The 19,467-nt window shown below is 33.1% G+C and overlaps 1 protein-coding gene across 1 annotated transcript in view; it reads left to right on the top strand.

Annotated features, from left to right (window-relative positions):
• RAPGEF2 (Rap guanine nucleotide exchange factor 2) overlaps positions 1-19,467 on the top strand; it is a 239,931-nt gene that overhangs the window by 118,778 nt on the left and 101,686 nt on the right. Inside the window, exons 5-6 of the mRNA XM_080797491.1 lie at positions 5,163-5,238; positions 6,828-6,995. Of these exons, the coding sequence (XP_080653617.1) occupies positions 5,163-5,238; positions 6,828-6,995 (244 nt within the window). The remainder of the gene's footprint in view (positions 1-5,162; positions 5,239-6,827; positions 6,996-19,467) is intronic.

Genomic DNA, 19,467 nt, shown 5'->3' with positions numbered 1-19,467 from the left:
TAATATTTGTTTACCTTTTCCCCATTTCTTACCTGTTCAGCTTTTACCCTCAACTTCTCTCTTTCGTTGCTAATTAACGTGGAAAAGAGATTGGTTCCAGGTTTGTCAGTGGTATAATTTGGTCATCAAAGTTAACTCTTCCTTTGTCCCTAAGATTGCTGTTATTTGGTCAAAGTGGTAGTGTTCCCACTTTTTGTTAAGCAAGCCCTGAAATTTTGCCAAGAAACTCAACCTCTTTATCCTTACATAAAATACGTCATTTTAACTATTTTTTAAAGTTTATTAATTTTTTTAATAATCTGTATACCCAGTGTGAGGCTCGAACTCACAACTCTGAGATCAAGAGTCCCATGTTCTTCTGACTGAACAAGCCAGGCACGCCTGCCATTTTAACTATTTAAGGTGTATGATTCAGTGGCATTAATTACAATCATACTTGTGCAGCCATGACCACTACCTGTTTCCAAAGTTTATGTTCCATGGCTCCAAACAGAAACTCTGTAACCATTAAGTATTCCTATAGCCCCCAATAATCCGTAGTCTACTTTCTGTCCTTATAAATTTGCCTGTTCTATGTATTTCTGACAAGTAGAATCTTATATTTGTCATTTTGTGACTGGCTTACTGCATATAGCATAGTGCTTTCTTTCAGGGCTGATCCAGGCTATAATATGTATCAGGACTTCTGTTCTTTTTTTGGCTCCCATTGTATGTATTTATCATGTTCATCATGTTGATGAACACATATGTTGTTTCCACCTTTTGGCTATTGTGAAAAATACTGTTGTGAACTTTGATGTACAAATATCTGTTTGAGTCCTTGTTTTCGAAACTATTGAGTATTTACTTAGGAGGTGGATAACTGGGTCATATGGATACTCTGCTCAGCTTTTTGATGAAGACCAACCTGTTTTCCACAGTGACTGCACCACTCCCACCAGCAAAATAACAAGGGTTCCAAGTTCTCTATCCTCTTTAACACTTGATATTTTTTAAAAACTAAAGTCATCTTAGTATCTCATTTACATCTGATATCAGGTATGAAATGGTATCTCATTGTGGTTTTGATTTGCTTTAATGACTCAGGATGTTGATCAGTTTTCATGTATTTATTGGCTATTTTGTATTCCTTTGGAGAAAGTTCTATTCAAGCACTTGGCTCATTTTTTAATTAGGTCGTTTGTCTTTTTGTTATTGAATTGTAGGAGTTCTTTATATATTCTGAATATTAAACATTTCTCAGATGTATGATTTACAAATATTTCCTCCTGTTGTGTATATTTTCTTTTCAGCTTCTTGATAATGTCCTTTGATGCACAGAAGTTTTTAATTTTGAGGAAGTCCAGTTTATCTATTTTTCCTTTTGCTGGTTCTGCTTTTAGTGTCATATCTAAGAATCTCATTGCCAAACCATAAAATAGACTGAACTGTAGAGAACAAACTGAGGGTTGCTGGAGGGGAGGTGCGGGGATGGTGAATGGATTAAACAGGGTATTAATCCATGGGTATTAGAAGGGCACTTGTGAGGAGCACTAGATGTTGTTTCTAAGTGATGAATCACTAAATCCTATGCCTGAAATTAACAAGACACTGTATGTTAACTAACTGGAATTTAAATAGAAGCTTGGAAGAGAAAGCCAAAAGAATCCATTGCCAGATCCAATGTCTGGAAGGTTTATCCCAGTTTTTTTCCTAAGAGTTTTGTGGTTTGGGCTTTTTGTTTAGGTCAGTGATCATTTTCACTTAATATTTATATGTGGTGAGAGGTATGGGTCCAACTTACTTTTTTTTTTTTTCTTCAATATAGCGGTACAGTTGTCCTAGCGCATTGTTCTTTCCCCATTGACTGAACTTGGTACCCTTGCCAGAATTTGGTTAACTATAGATACATGGCTTTATTTCTGGACTCTCAATTTTATTTTATTGGTTTCTATGTCTGTCCTTATGCCTGTACCACACTGTTTTGATTAGTATAGCTTTAAGGTAAGTTTTGAAATCAAAAGTGTGAGTCCTCCACCTTTGTTCTTTTTCAAGACTGTTTTGGCTAACTAGGTCCCTTGGGATTTTATATGAATTTGAAGATTGGCTTTTCCATTTCTGCATTAAAAGCTGTTGGGATTTTGATAGGGAATGCATTAAATCTGTAGATTACTTAGTGTAGTCCCTCATAAGACTTAATAATAAAAAAAATGCATTTGATAGGACTAATTGTCCATTTCTGAAGTGGCACAAAGGAATATTTGGAGCAGAGTATAGTCATATAGCTTGGAAATGATCCATACCTTTCCTTCCTTCCTTCCTTCCTTCCTTGCATTCTTCCTTCCTTCCCTCCGTCCTTGCTCCCTCCCTTTCTTCCTTTCTCTGCCTTTTCTTTAAAACCCTTAACTATTTTAGGTTTTTTTTTTTTTAAGTTGCCCATGCTCTTATTTAATTTGTATCATTTATAAGTTTTCTTTCTTTTTTTTTTTTTAAGATTTTATTTATTTATTAGAGAGATGGAGAGAGACCACAAGTAGGCAGAGCAGCAGGCAGAGGGAGTGGGAGAAGCAGGCTCTCTGCTGAGCAGGGAGCCCGATGTAGGGCTCGATCCCAGGACCCTGGGATCATGACCTGAGATGAAGGCAGCCGCTTAACCAACTGAGCCACCCAGGTGCCCCTCATTTATAAATTTTCTTGAATCATTATTTTAGAAACTTCAGTGATATAAGTTTCAGGTGCTATTAGTAAGACTGAAGTGTTCTTTTAATTTTTGTCCTTGATCTTACGGAAAGCCCTTTGGAATTCCTTAATTTTTTTGTTGGGAACTTTTTAGTTCTGTGTTTTTCCCCTTAGAAACTTTCCTAGGGCAGTGTTATCTTCTAGGTTTTACATGGTTTTCTATAAGGGTAGGTATGGTAATTTTCATTTTTTATTACTTCCTCAGGTGTTCATCATTTTGAGGTGTGTTTTTTGTATTGTTCTTTAGTATGTCAGCAGCCTACTGTGCTAATGCTTTAAAGACTTCTAGTTTCATTTATGTCTTTTAACTAAAATGTGAGAACCCCTTATTGTTTAATGTCATATTAAATGGTGTGTGCATTTGATCACTTTTCACATTGGATATTTCATTGTGTAGATTGGATCCTCAATTACTGCTTTCTTGCACTCACATAAAACTTAATGAAATGTCTTACACTTTATTCTTACTGGCTTTGTTTTGTGCTTTACTGTCTTCAACATCTATATGTTGTTTGCAAACCTGAAGATTTCTCTCCATTTCTTTCTACTAGATCATCTAAAATATTTTAAAAAATTGATCTTAATATCACCTAGGGTAGATCTTATCTCTTATATGTCTCTATCTGGTTTCCTTTTTTATCTCTATACTTATTTTCCAGAACTGAGTTTTAAAACAGCTTATAGAGGGGTGCCTGAGTGGCTCAGTGAGTTAAAGCCTCTGTCTTCCGCTCAGGTCATGATCTCAGGGTCCTGGGATCGAGTTCCGCATTGGGCTCTCTGCTCCGCAGGGAGCCTGCTTCCTCCTCTCTCTCTCTCTCTCTCTCTGCCTGCCTCTCTTCCTACTTGTGATTTCTCTCTCTGTCAATTAAATAAATGAATAATCTTTAAAAAAGTTTAAAAAAAACAGTTTATAGAACTTGGTCCAAGATTTTAAAAAGCTTAGTAAATAATGATATTTACTTCCTTTTGTTTACATATTTATTGTTTCAAAGAATCACAGAGAAAAAGCGAAAGTATTTTGCAGACTTAGTGAATTTCTAGCTAACATTTTTCATTATTCTCCCTATTCATTCCTACCTATAGCTTCTGGGTTGTAAGCATAGAGAAAGTCATCTTTGCGTTAGAGACAAGAGGCCTAGTCATTAGTTAGGCGTCACATGTGCATTCATGACCTACTCTTTGTCTCTTTTGAGGCCATTCTTCACTTCTGGGTTCTTCGCTATGTTTGAAATAATAGATTTTTTGACAAATGAAATGATATATTCTCCTTTGCCAGAGTGTGTTCTGTGTGCATTTGCCTTTTCTTTTCTGCTTTGTATATTCAGGGAGTTACCTGAGGGACAGTATTATTTCTCATACAGTTCACATATTTTGTGTTGTTCAGTAGAACTTGAGTCTTTTGTGGCTGCAAAGAAAGTTTCTTCAGATTCTAGTATATCTCATTTCCAAAAGACTCTCATGGAAGTATTTTTTAAGAGCACATTTTAGAGGATGCAAACTTTTCACTTCTAAGGTAATAATGTTTGCAAATAATATCTTCCTACCATAAAAATCTTTTGAGCCAACGGCTAATTTTTACAAAGGTTTTCACCAGGATTTTCTTTTCATGGTTCTAGTGTGTGTGTGGCTATGTCAGAATAAATCTGCTTCTGTGTTAAGGTGGGAGCTATCACAGATAGGACAAAGTTGCTGTATCCGAGTTCACTAGTGAAAAATTTCCAGGAGAAATGGGCTTATAATATGCACAACCACCTGAATTAAGAAAAAAAGTCTTTTGAATACCTTTTCATTAAACTTATTTAGAATAAGTTGATTTCAAAATTTAGAAAGAGGCATGTGGGTGGTTCAGTCAGTTAAGTGTCTGCCTTTGGCTCAGGTCATGACCTCAGGGTCCTGGGATGGAGCCCCACTTTGGGCTCCCTGCTCAGTGGGGAGTCTGCTTCTCCCTCTCCCTCAGCCCCTCCTCATCGCTCATGATCTCTCTCTCTCTCAAATAAATAAAATTTTTTAAAGAAAGTTTAGAAAAATTAAATATACTTTTTAGGTGAAAGAAATGCTTAACCTAAGCAGTTAAATTACAAAAGAAAATTTATATACATTTTATACTTTGCATATTTATATAGTTTGCCTTTGATTCAGTTCTTATCCATTAGAATATTCGAAGTCTTCTAACTGGGAATGATTTAAACAGCCTAACATAAAACATATTCATACTGATTTTCTGTTAATTACATTATCAATTTGAAAATATGGTACTGGAATTTTCCAGAAAAATGTATGTCTGAAAATTAAGAAATTGAATGGTTCCTTGTCATTTGGTATAAATAATGATTAAAGAGTTTCTCTTTCTCCACTAGTTGTTTTTGTTTTTCGCTTTCATTTAATTGGAGAATTGACCTAAATTTACAATTTATATTTCATAAATCTTTTTTTTTTCTTCCTAGTTTTGGCAAGCGTTCTGCAGGAAGCTTTAGGCGTGGCTGCGAATGCATTGTTTTAGAGCCTTCTGAAATGATTGTGGTAAGAATACTTCTGTGAAGACTTTTTTCCCTAAAATAAATTATAAAGTAAAAGCCCTTTAACAAAGTACTTATAGTGCATTTCATATTTTGTAACTTTAGATATATTTATCTCACAATTTTTTATTATGGATCTGAGTTCATAACCATACTATTGTAATTATTTATAAGATTCAATGAAATGGAAAAGTTAGAAGACTCAGAAGGGGCAAATACCTAAGTGTTTCATGCTTGAGCTTTGTCAAATCAATCTATGATAATGCCATTTAATTGAAATTTTGGGAGAATATTTGAATTGCAGGACTTTAGCTCTCCAAATATTAATTGGAATGAATGAAATAGTTCAGATGAGTCATAGTGGTATATAATCAGGCAACAGTTAACATAAGGAAATCAATTTCTGTTTTTTTGTGTATGTCCTATGTCAGTATGTTTTTTAAATCCTACAATTCAGTTAAAAAGAGAGAAAGATTTCAACAGAGTGTCTAACCAGCATACTAGCTCCCCAGTTTTCTGGTGTAATATAAAAGATGGTGAAAACTTTTTATTCACATTTAGTAAAGTATTTGGTAGAAAGCCGTAAGTCTATTTTCAGAGGAGACTTAGGGTTTTTCCCTATGATGTAGGAGAGGAATTAATCAGAATGAAAACTTCCTTGTCAAAGCTAGTGAAAACCTGTGGTAAAATTTCACAAAATTTACTCTCCAGTGAGAAAGTAGCATGATGGTGAGTAAAGATCTAGGATTGGAAAAATGTGGGTGGTTACATAGGAGCTTACTGCAACAGGTCTTGAAAAGCATTTTAGATATATCCTAGAGATTTTAGCCCCTGTTGGTGCTATTTTGTCTTTCTCTAAGGGACTTTTGATCTTCAGAATTCTTTGAGGATTTTATACTTGCCCATTATACAAACTCCTAGGTTTTCCAGTGTGAAAAATGGTCTTAGAATCTTGGTATGCCTTAATTGTAAGCAATCACATTTTTATTATATAAGTATGATGAGGACTGACCTAAGATAACTTCTATTCTGGTTAGTCCATTCATCAGTTTCTAAAATGTTGAAAATGAGGATTTTTTTAAATAACTCTATTTATAAAAAGAGAAACTGAATCTACAGATTCAAAGTAGGAAGAGAAACCCTTAGGTAACCTACCAGAGCCATTCTACTAGCAGTTCTGTTTGAGTCATTTGGGATTTAGGGGTTTTTTACAGCTTTACTCACATACATCAGGGTTAGGACAATGGGGCGGCTGCTTTCATATTTTGAGGCAATGTATCCTGTGAGTTCTTTCACTAATAAATCAGCACAATGATTACTGAAAATATCCTTCCCTTTGAAACTGCAGGAAATTCAAGAGTTACTCATATTGTCCTAAGTGGAACTGAAAATGCTTCTTCATAAAAGAAAAGTTACTCAAAACCAATTAGTTCCAGAGAAGTTCAGAGACACTTAGTCTGTCATGATAGTTTGTCTACAAATGTCTTTGCAAAATGAATGAATATGGATTTATCTGTAAGTTTTATTCTGCGTCTGATCTTAATATGGAATGTTGTGTTTGAGGAAATAAATTTTTGGGGGGTTTTATTTCAGGTGGACTATATGGATGAAAATGAAGAATATTTTCAGCGTCAAGCTTCTCATCGACAATCTCGAAGGAGATTTAGAAAAATCAACCAGAAGGGTGAAAGACAAACAATCATTGACACTGTGGATCCTTATCCTGTGGGCAAACCACCTTTGCCTCGAGGTTATCATACGGTAAGTTACTGAAGTATAAAATTTTTAATCTTTAGTTTTTTTGTTGGGAATTTTGTGAAAAGACCTGTGCATTTCCTATTTTAGTTGAATAATTCCTTTCTGTGATCTGTGCTGGAAACACATACAGTATGAATAGTTTGAAAGAGCATTGAAATGAGATATCAAAAGACATTGTTTAGCCCCTTTATTTCTTAAAATGTCCTCTGAGGGTTAACTTTGTGATCAGCGATGCAGCTGTAACTGGGATATTTTAAGTTCTTACCTTAATCTAAAATTTGAACTCCCTCTGCTCCTACCCCAAGTGATTAGCATCAGACTTACTTTTTATTTCAAAAGTAGGTATATAAAAATCACGTTTTTTTCGTACTTTACATACCATTGTGAGACTATTACATGATACTTTTTTTCGTTTTTAATATGAAATTGAAAGCATAATTTGAAGTGATGCTTTTTAAAATCCCAATGTAAAGATGGTCTGAAGTATTTTTGATCGGTTCAAAATTCCTCTTGAATGCTGTAGCCCACTCGATCATCATTTATTTCATAAATATTTGATAAAGTATTTTTATGTTTGAGGAAACCATTGCACAGATAATGAGTGATTTGTACAAGACCCCAGGAAAGTCAGTTTTAGGACCTTATTTTTCATACTCCTTTCTTTCTGCTTAGCTGCACTATGCTCATTTCCCCTGAAAATATATTTGAGGATTTCTGTTTTCAAAAAGAAAGTAATATGAGTTCTTATATATGTCATAATAGAGTCCAAGATGGTTTGTCTATACATAAATACAATTAAGTAGTCATTATATGTGAAATTATTTTTAAAATAAAAATATGAAAAACCTAAAAATAGGTAATTGACAGTTGTTTTACATTTCTCGTTTGTTTTGCTTACCTGCCCTTTCTTTCTTTTTGCAAATAAGTGTAAGTGCAAAATACATGGGAAAATATAGACTTAAAATTATATACTGAATTTTTGGTAACTTTTAGTGATATGATAGACTTTATACCTACACTTCATATGTTTTATTTCTGAGAGCTCTTTGTGTGTGAATGTTTAAGCAGTTTGACCACCAGCTACCCGCCTACTCCTTTCACTACCCATGCACTATTTTAATTTAACATGAATTTTATAGTTGAATCATTTCATTGAGCTCCTTTGGAAAGGGTAGCTTTTTGCTCATCATAAAGAGAGCTTTGTTTGTCCTTTGGAGAGACTTGGTATTAAAAAAAAAAAACTATGAAAGGTTTTTTTGTTATCATTGTCTGTAAAAGAAGGTAGTATTTTTAGTGTTGATATAGCAACATGGAAGAAGGAAATTTGGATTAAAAATAGTGGCACATATTAATAGTTCCATATATTATTTTAGCCTGATGCTAATATTGTTAATATTCTTTCTGCTCTGGAATTTTTCCTAATCAGATTCCATACTAAAATAGTGGGAGTGTGAATTACTTAAAATTTAGTGTTAAAGCTGATTGGTTTAATTTTATAGTAGTGTTTTTCACACTTAAGTTGGGGGAAACCTATAACTGTTTTTCTCTTTAATTCGTGTTTGTTCCCCCCTTTATGAAATATTTCACTTTCCCTATGTAACTTCCCTTTTTTGGTCTGATCTAAAAAAAGTATGCAGGGTTTTTTATTATTCTAAGATTACTTTTTTATTTTAATTTGATGGTTTTAATAAATATCTTACCTGGTCAACAAGTACTTTTATTAGGGAGTATTCAGTGCTAGGATGAAAAATTTAGTTTAATCAAACTAATCATGTAATAGCTTACTAATATGTGACATGTTGGTATTAATTTTACTAAATGAGTTCAGATTGGTAGCAACATGGTCATAATTGAAAATATTGGATCCTTTTTTGTGTGTGCAAGGTGTGTTTTTATTATACTTCTATAATATTATTTCACCTAAATACATGATTTTAATATAGAAAACAGCAAAATTTTGTTGTGTATATGGTGCCACAAGATAAAAAATGAAATAAAAGTTATTATTCTTTATTAGTCCTAAGTTATAGTTACTTATTCTTAACAGAAATACTTCCCTTTGAAAGAACCGTAGTAGAGTGGGACTGAGGGTGAAAAGTTTATTTAGAACATGCATGGTCATACTTCACAGGTGATTTTAAATGATTTCCAGTGCATTTCAAGTGCATGGCTAGAGAACATTATGCATACAGCCAATTCTATATGGTCATTCTTAACCTAATTTTAACATTATCTTCGTTTTGGCAGATATACTATAGCATGTCTGATAATGTTCATCTTTTCCTTTCCTCCTTTATGGCACTCATTTCATTTTGGCTCAAAGGAATGCACTAAATCTCAGGTATTGTAATTTGTGTGTGGTCTCCTAATACTAACCTAAGTTTATTTGTGAATTTGCATTTTAACTAATGAGTTTATAATATTGATATGTTTGGCTTGGTTTTGTTCTTTTGTATTTTGCTCTGATTCAGTAAAATCTCTTAAAACTGCTAGTGGTTTAAGTGATGGCACAGTCTACTTAATTTGTGCAGGTGTAGTGGTGGATTGTCCACCTTGTCTACTGTAGGTCCACCTAAGTGCAACCTACTTAGTTTTTGTTTTTTGTTTTTTGTTTTTTTTTAAAGAATGAGTGGAAGCACTGTTCTTAACTAACATGATTTGTAAGTGAAGAAATGAAGAGGAAAAGATAGGTAGACATAATGGAAATTTAATTGCTTTTTATGTGAAAGCTTATGGGAAATCCATTAGAAATTTACATTTGAAATGCTGTAGGTAAAAGCTTTAAATTTCAGGAATCCCGTTATGAGAGCATTTTGGGAGAATACTAGTAAAATTTTAGTCAGAGAGAATAAGGGCTTAGTCAAAAAGGAAGTGAGAATTTAAAAATGCTTGTGTTTTCTTATTTGCACTTTATTTTTAACCAGAATTCATGCTTTATTTCATTCTAGAAGCCTATAATAATATCTTTGCTCATTTCTTTCATGCCAACACATGACTAATTTATGATTTTCAGTGTTAACTCTTGAAATGGTGGGTCAGATTGGGGGTTATCAGGGAATTTGGAGTAAAGGAAGGAAAACTAATTTATCTCTGGAAAGGAATTGGTTAAGTAACTCGTAGAATCTTATGGTTGTGTTTTTTTATTGCCCAGGAAAAAGATCATGTATGATTTAGTTGACATTAGAAGAACTCTGCTGTCAATATAATAATATCTTTGGTTGTTACAGTAAACTTGCCTGAAATCATGAAATATTTGTATAGAATTTCAAATTAAAATGAGGCAGTAACTTTATGTTCTGTGCAAGAGAATGCATATTAAAATGCCACAGGTGTCATGACTGCTATATGGTACTTGAGAAGCACTGCTATATTTTAGGTGATGTGATAAATCTTAAACATTTTCATACTATTTGTAACTTCAATAAAATTTTCATGTAATTGTATACTTTTTAAAATTGCATCAGTGTTTTGGACTTTTATCTGGTAAAAGTATACTCTAAACATATATAAATTTAATATTTTAAAAGATATATCAGTACATAATTAATCTTTCTCTTTTTAATATGAAAAATTACTAGTTAGTCTAATTCCCATTTAGAGGTAGGAATTGAGTTGAAAATATACACTGAGTTATGATTTATACTTTATGTACACTTTTTAAAATTAGATGTGTTGCAGTAATTTAAAACAGATTATAATGATTTTCTTCAGAAACATGAGTACTCAAATAGTCCATGTGGAGTGTTTTCAAGACATTTTTCCAAGGCAAGTATATGAGGTTTGCAGAGAGAATAATAAGCATTTTAAAATGCAGTGAGAAGGGGATATGGGAGATGGCTTTCATTACCATTTTCCTACATTTTGATGCTGTGAGGTTGAGGCTGTATTTAATATTGCCAGAAAAGAGGATGTGGCATGAATTTTCAGTCTTAAGGTAGATAATGAAAATAGAGGCAGGTAGTAGATAAGGTTCTTGGCTGAAGCTGGAAGTTTTGGGGTCAGTCACTTTAGACTTAGGTCAAGTTTATTTTGTCTCTGGGTTCAGAGTAGGGTAGAGGAAAAAGCTTTGTTTATTTTACCCAAAATTACAGACCCTGCCTGTCTATATTTATGGGCAATTTATTCCAGGAGTTTGTGATTTATTCTAGAAGATTCTTTTTTTTTTTTTTTTTTAAAGATTTTATTTCTTTATTTGACAGAGGGAGAGATCACAAGTAGGCAGAGAGGCAGGCAGAGAGAGAGGGGGAAGCAGGCTCCCTCCTGAGCAGAGAGCCCGATGCGGGACTCGATCCCAGGACCCTGGGATCATGACCTGAGCCGAAAGCAGAGGCTTTAACCCACTGAGCCACCCAGGCGCCCCTATTCTAGAAGATTCTTAAGGGGAGGACTTAACTTACCTGATTGCAGTGATGGGGAGACTGGTACATACTTGTTTTGTCATCTTATATTTCTCTTTTTATTTTAATAAAAAGAGAGCTCTGCCCTCTTCTCAGTTTAGAAAGAACAAAATTGTACAGAGATATTAGACTGAAGACTGCAGAAAACTTGTCCTATCTACACCATGGAGTTTGCATGAACCAACAGACATTTCAGTCTAGCAAGGCTGAAAGGATTGAAATGCTCTTGATGCTTTGAAGTTCTGATTGACATTCCACTTCCCATTTCTACTTACCCCCAACAGATGGCTCTATTTTTTTTAATAGTTTACTTAGCAAACATTTATAGAGTATTATCTATGTATGTACTACTGTTCTAAAACATTTCACATAAATTAAGTCATTTAATATACGTAACTACCCTGTGAGGAATGGATTGTTATTACTACAGTTTACAGATTAGGAAATGAAAGAACAAGATGAGGGGATATGCTTAAGGACACACAGCTAGTAAGTAATAGAGCCAAAATTCTAACCCAGAAGTCTGGCTCCAGAGTCAAAGCTCTTCATATCACTCTATACTGCAAAATACAATAAACTCAATGAATGAAAGTGACCTCTTTTAAAATATGGGGAAAAAAAACCCCAAAAGTAGATTACATATTTAAAGGATTGGTATTCCTCAGCTGTCATAACTTCTTAGCTAAACATTTTATGAGATTTGATTTAGTTCAAGTAATATTTGGAAATGTCTGTGACTAGTAATTGTTAGGATGAGAAGAGACAGTCAAAATCCAAGATGGCCTTGTGACTTTTAATTTTGTGTTTTTCTTGTTGTTTTAATCTTGGAATGTTTTATTTGATCAGGTGTAAGCACACTCACATTGTCCCAAAGGACATTTTCCCAAGGAATGGTTCTGTTTGCAAATTTGAATTAGGAGGATTTGAACACAGTATAACATAAAACATATTCATAAAGTTTCAATCAATGCAAAATTTTTGAAGTAATGGAAACCAGTTGATCATATAAAAAGATGTCTCCCACACATTTCATTAGTAGTCCTTTTCTACAATATGAATATACACTTCAGAGCACTGTTTAATAATTATGTATTACATTTTTCAGTAGATTAGGCTTAGTTTAAAATTCTTGGTGCAGATGCATAAAAAGTAATAAAAAATACTGCATAAAATTAAGTTAATATAATGTAGGTTGAATACAATGTAATATTAACATAATGGGATTAAATTTTGAGTACAGTCAGTGATAATATAATATCTGTAAAATGTGGTACCAGTATAATAAGATTGATCCATGCATGAGGCTTATGGAAATGAGTCCTATTTTTGATAAGGTTATTCTTTAAAATAATATAAGACAAGTTCTATTTCTAATAATAGTTATATAATCATTCCTAGGTTATATCTTATATTTCTCTGAAGTAGATTTTTTTTTTTAAGGTAGATTTAAGTTGGTTTCATTTTTAGTTAAGGACTACTTGGTAGGTTTGGTTAGTTTCAAAAATTGTTGGATATTGAAACAAATGAAAAATTACAGTGTTTGTGTGATAATGCACTTTTATTTGACAACAGTCTTTTTGACGTGGACTATTGTTCTTGCATTAGAAATAGTGTTTTCACTCATGTTTGGCTTTGCTTTTTCAGTTTTTTATTTAATTTTTTACTGAAGTCTTCTTAGTTTAATTCAATATTAACTGCTTAACAGTAAGAGAATATGTTTTGTGTAATATATCAGTAACTTGTATATTTACTAAATTTCCTAGAATATTAAGGTCTTAGCGTTTTAACTTATAACAATCAGTTCACATCATATTATACCTGACTATGATTTATTCATATAATGGTATTTTAAAAATCTATTGATATGCTTATGTAGAAGATATTCACATATAGGGGAAATTTCTTAATTATTTTGATATTTCATTCTTTAAATCCGAAAGACATTTGTTCACTTAATTAAACCTAAAGTCTTTGTCTTCAGTAAATCATCAGTGCCTCTCTGTGAATTGTAATTGGGTGGAGTTTCAGGAAATGTGTGTATTTTCTTTCTTGTATTATAGAGAGGAAAACTCAGTATTTTCATTTACATATTTTATTCATTTAATGAATATTTATCAAGTACCCACCTTGTTTCAGGTTTGTGCCAGGCTCCAGGGCTATAAAGGTCTACTGAACAGGCGTATTTTGCCCTTATTGTCCTCTTAGTTTCATAAGGGATATAGATAAATAAATGTGCAACTAAAATATAGGGAATTCTAGGTACAGTGGAGGCACATAGACAGGGCACTTGAGAAATCAGGCATGATTTCTCAATATCCTGGCTCAAAGGGAAATATTCTTCAATCCAGGAAAGCCCAATGGAAATGTGAAAACTGAATTGATAAAGAATGTAAAAGAGAGGTGTGGAGAGAGTGTTAGATAGTAGTGACGTGTATATTTAAAAAAAAAAAAAGCACAAGTTTTGCTAGATCCTAGTTACTGTATACATGCCTGATGTTTTATGTTGGCAACAGAGTCTTAGAGTATCAAAATACTCTTTGCTTTTCACACCCATTATCAGCAGGTTTACTGGTTCCTCTTCACCTAGATGATGTTGCATTTTAAAATCCTGGAGAATGCTCCCTGTGGAAAGGTCTTTGAACAATAGGTGGACGTAACAGTTCTGTGCCATATGTGCTGCAATTTCTAACAAAATGCAGCGTGGAAAAACTGCTGCAGTGGGCTCCATTTCCTTGCTTTGGGGGGACTGTTTCTTCCTTGCAGTTATAACCAGGTATTTATGTTCATTTAATTTATACAGATTAGGAAATTATACTATAGTGTGTATATCGAAATTGAAATGTAAATCAGGAAATAGTTTAAAACATGAAATGATTTGTCTTGCGCTATTAACAGCATGCATTGCAAATTCATGCAAGGCAGTTGAGAATAGTATGCAGTGTGCTGTTTACCCAAGTTTCAGCTTCTGTTAGAGGATGTCTATTTTTATATATTACATCATCTCTGCTGCAGAACTCCCGTGTCCACTGGGATTTACTGTTCTTTCATTCCATTTTGAAAGAAAGCTTGTATTGATGTCATAATTGGACCCATCTTTTGATTGCACTTGGAGATTGAAAGTAATAAGGGTGTTGTGTAGCAAGTCATGCAATATTTCAAGCAATTTATTTGTCAAAAAGACCACTGCTACTTTGTCTTGCCTCTAATTGTGAACACTGGTGGCTCTCTGTGCTTGTATATGTTTTAAATATACTTGGCTAAAATTTAGCTTTTAGTCTCAACAGCAAAGATTCTTTTCATCTTAGACTGTTTTATTTCTTATGTGATTTTTTTCTTCGTGAGATTTTACAGTGCTACATGCTGATTTTGAAAAATGTCTCTTTTCTTTGGGAAAATCTACTTTGATATTCAGGCCTATTTCCTAACAGTGCTGAATTGATCTTTTTACAATTAAGTTATCAGTAAGTTGTCTGTTTCACTGTTTGAAATATCAGGTGACTAGAAATGTTCTCTTTTGATTTTGAATCCAGTGTTAAAACATTATTAGCTAGAAATGCCTTTCTGATAGCTAGAAGATACTCTGGAAGAAACTCTAGTTTTGTATTCAGTGTATAGGTGTTAGGTTTAAGTCACTTGTGAAAGGAAATATTTAAATTAATCATTAAAATGCCTACTATATGTTATACATATTTATGTATGTGAGATCTCCCCCTTATTCTCTCCAGAAAAATTAGTCATTATCCGTATCACAGTAGTAAACCTTTTTTCAAACCTTTGCTATAAAAAAACTGATTAAGAGCAAACTTAACTTTTAAAAAATAATAGCTTTATTGAGTTATAATTCACATACCATAGAGTTTACCTATTTAAAGTGCATAATTCAGTGGTTTTTCTTTTTTCTTTTCTTTTTTTAGGTAGGAAACACATAACATTAAATTTTCTGTCTTAACCACTTTTCAATGGATAGTTCAATAGTGTTAAGATTATCTGTAGTAAACTTTTGACTGACTTGAACATACGCAGTTTACATTGTACCTAATATCCTTTGTGGTTTAAATTTCACAGAGGCTGAAAAATGACTGAGATATTTTGGAAAAAAATAATTATAGAATCTATTGAGTAATTGTATTAGAGCAGTTTCTTATGGGCTTAGTACAGGATCAAGTAGTCCTTTATTTTTCTTATGTCTTCCTTTCTTTCTTTGAAGTGCAACATAGGGATTTAATATGGAATTTGGAATTGCTAGCCTAGAGGAGAAATGATGTGACAGTAGAGTGAGCCAATCTGAGTTATGAATTGCTCCTTGGAACGACTGATTAGCAGACTGATTGAGAAGGGAAGATTTTCAAGGATGAAAAAGAAAATATTCAGATTATCCTGATTTTTATTTAGATGTCTGTGAGGATAGTAATGATAATTGGTCACTTGTGGTTTTGGTACAATCTGGAAGCTATTTGCAAATGTTAGAAAATAAAGTTAAAATCTCAAAATAAGTTGTAACATTTTCCTTTCACTAATTATTAGCATACTTTTACTTTCTATCCATTTCTTTATATAGTTTTTTAAACTGAACCTTAAAAAAGCTCTATCATCAGGAATTTTGGAGTACTCAGGAAGTTTTTGGAGAAAAAAGATCATTTTGCCATTTGTTAATTTGTGACATAAGCATGAGCATCCCAACTAACTGGGATGTAGAGAATACTTGGGCATTATTGATATTCTTGAGGATATTGATGCCCTTGACAGTGGGCGTTATTGATGAACACTTGATAGCTTCAGTCTTTCTATGTCTCCTTCATATAACCATTTTCCCAACATTAATTAGACCAGAAGAGTATGAGCAACTAATCATTCCGCAAGTAGATTAAGCTGTTAGAGGGTTCAGCTGAAGTTGTATTTCATGTAAATACAGAATTTTGTTTTAAAGGAATCTATGGATGTTTGATAACTGTGTAATCTTTAAAAGAGCAAAAGGCTGATTATTTTCTAGTTCATGTCTTAGAGCTGTAGTTGTCAAAGTTTTTCATTTCAGGACTCCTTTATACTCTTAAAACTTTTTGAGAGCTCCAACAAGATTTTGCTTGTATGAGTTATCTGTATCATTGTTTGCCATGCTAGAAATTAAAACGGAGACATCTAAAAATATTTCTTAATAGCAACCTATTATATATTACATAAGGGTTTTTAATGAAATTGTTTAATATTTGGCCTGATAAAAGCAGCTGGATTCCCAAATGAACTTTTGTATTCAATCTGTTATGATATACTCCTCTGGTTCAAGTATAGAAAGTAGATGAAGAAAATCTGACCTCACACAGGTAGTTGGAAAAGGCAGTGGTATTTTTTTTTTTAATTTTTGGTTTCTTTTTACATCATTTTTTTTTAAAGATTTTACTTATTTATTTGACAGACAGAGATCACAAGTAGGCAGAGAGGCAGGCAGAGAGAGAGGAGGAAGTAGGCTCCCCGCCGAGCAGAGAGCCCGATGTGGGGCTCGATCCCAGGACTCTGGGATCACAACCCGAGCCGAAAGCAGAGGCCTTAACCCACTGAGCCACCCAGGTGCCCCAAGGCAGCTTTTTCAAATAATCTTATTGATATACTTCACCAAAATTTGACAGCTTTTTCAAATAATCTTATTGATATACTTCAAAAAAATTTGACAGCTTTTTCAAATAATCTTATTGATATACTTCACCAAAATTTGACACATGGTTGTTTCTTAAAAATTTAGTTGCAATTAAGAATGTAAAGCTGTGTCAGTGAAGTTACTCTTTTATTAAAGGCCATTGGTCTTACTTACCCATGGGTCTTTTTACTTACTTACGTATGATTTTGTAACATCATGCATTGGTCAGTAAATTAGGTTGTCACCCGAATTTTGGCGTGTTATACAGTATAAAAAAAATCACATTTATTAATGTCATCACTGCCAGTCTCACTAAAAAAGCCTCACTTATTGGGAAGCTGTCAGGTTTATGGTGTTGGATATAAATTTTGCAAAAGTCTGCTTTTTACTTGAAAGCTAAAATTTTGTCATTGGCAAACAAAGTACTATCAGCTGTTTTCCTTGAAGTGAGAAGCTCAGTTTGTTCATTTTCAAGAAGATATCTGCCAGATATCTACTACCGAATAGTCATAGTTTGTCCATTGCTTGTTCTTTAAAGTAAAAATAGTTTTCCCAAATGCAGAGGCCCTTCTGAACAGAGTCCTTTGTGACTTCATAGGTCCCATACCTATGAAGCTGACCCTAACCTTGTTTCCTGTATGATTTTTCTCACTACTGCCTTTTCCTCCTTGCTGCTTAATTCCTTTATAGATACTGGGAGAAAATGGAAAGATCCCAAGCTAACTTTGAGTGGAATCAGAAGAATTTTAAAATGCTTTACATTAAATAATTGTGTTTTAAATGTATTAATTATATTGAATAGTTACCAAGAATCCATTTTGTAGTTACTGTAGTGATTTTTAAAGATAGACATTTTTACTTAATTTATTGAGCATTTCTCATTTAGAAATGTTTTTCTTTAAAAAAAAGAAAATTTCTTTTTTCCCTTTAGGAATTTTATCCACTCACCATCTCCCCCCAAAAAAGGCTAAACACCCCTTTCCTATTAAGATAATTATGAATTATTATGTGGAATTAAAAAATACTTAAAATGCTTATGTCCAATTTTGTATGATAGTGAAAGTATAGGAATGATAACTGTAAAATGTCTGTTAGATAATATTTAAAAACGGATTTGGGATCTTATGCCAATATCAATAAGACTAGTTTTAGGTCCTTGTCCCCCAATACCCTCAGGGAGAAAATAAAAAAGATAACCGTGGATAGTTTTAACAACATCCTGTGACTGATTCATAGTTAATGTTCAGGATAATCTAATCCAATTTATTACAGATTGTTTCAGCTTGATAGTACAAAATAAATAAATAACCTAGCAGTATGTTTAAAACTTTTTCTTCTCAAAACTCCACTTACTATTTTTTTAGAGTTGGATTCTTTTCTCTTTGTTTTCCTCTACTTTGAGTACCTATTTTCTTTCTCTCTACCTTTATCTACTGACTCTTTGTATTTTGTTTTGTGTTCAAATAAAGAGTCTGCCTTCAATCTTTTCCATCCACTTGTTCTGCTTATGTTAAGACATTAGGGGCTAGATTCCTTTGTCATCACAAAGTGTAATTTACCGCTGATTGTGCTCGGAGGTTCAATGTGATTCAGTAATCAACTACTAAAGCGAAATATCTGACAGGATAGAGCTGCCTTTGGAAAGGGACTGAAAATGTCCCTGCTCCACGGATTTCAAATTGTGGGTGGGTTTCCCTTAATGAAGGCTGAAATGTCCACATGAATATTTTATGGGGTTAGTGGTTACTATAGATTCGTGTATCATTTCTCACATAGAGAAATGTCTCCTTTATATAGTGGTCTCATTTTCTTCCCTACTGTATTTTTACCTTTATTGTAAATACCATGTTTTGCAGTCATTTGGGTATAATATATTAATATCTTAGAGTTTTGGTTTTTGTTTTTAATCTTACAAGTCCACTGGGTTGGGTGGCATATATTTTTAAACTTTGGTCCCACAGATTTTTATTTTGCTTTTTGTCATTGAAAAACCTATAAAATATAAGCCATCAAGAAAAATAGGTTATGTTGTACATTTGTTCTAAAGCAGTCTTTTAGTGAGCAATTTCATATGATGACCGATACATTTTGCTTAGGTCAGTCACACTGTTCAGCAGTTCATCCCTGATTTCTTGTTTCCTAACTTACCCACTTAGTCTTGGGGTCAGATGTAGAATGAATAAGTGACTGCCTTATTCTGTTTAATATTTAATTATAGATTTATGGTTATGTGTTGATACTATGAACTGCTACTTTATGGCACAACCAGGAGATATAATCTTCCATGAATATGATCCATCTGGCCAGTTGTGAATAATTCTGACAATTATAATAGTCTTACATATACAATTAATTATTTGAGTATTATTTAAAAATCATCTTTCACTTACCTTCTTCTAAACTTGGCAACTTTTAATTTATGAGCTAAGGATGTTAAAAATGGTGGTAA

The sequence above is a fragment of the Martes martes genome (genome assembly GCF_963455335.1).
Source record: "Martes martes genome assembly, chromosome: 2".
Taxonomy (NCBI): Eukaryota; Metazoa; Chordata; class Mammalia; order Carnivora; family Mustelidae; genus Martes; species Martes martes.
Note: the sequence above shows the minus strand (reverse complement) of the source record. Positions and strands in the feature narration are given on the sequence as shown.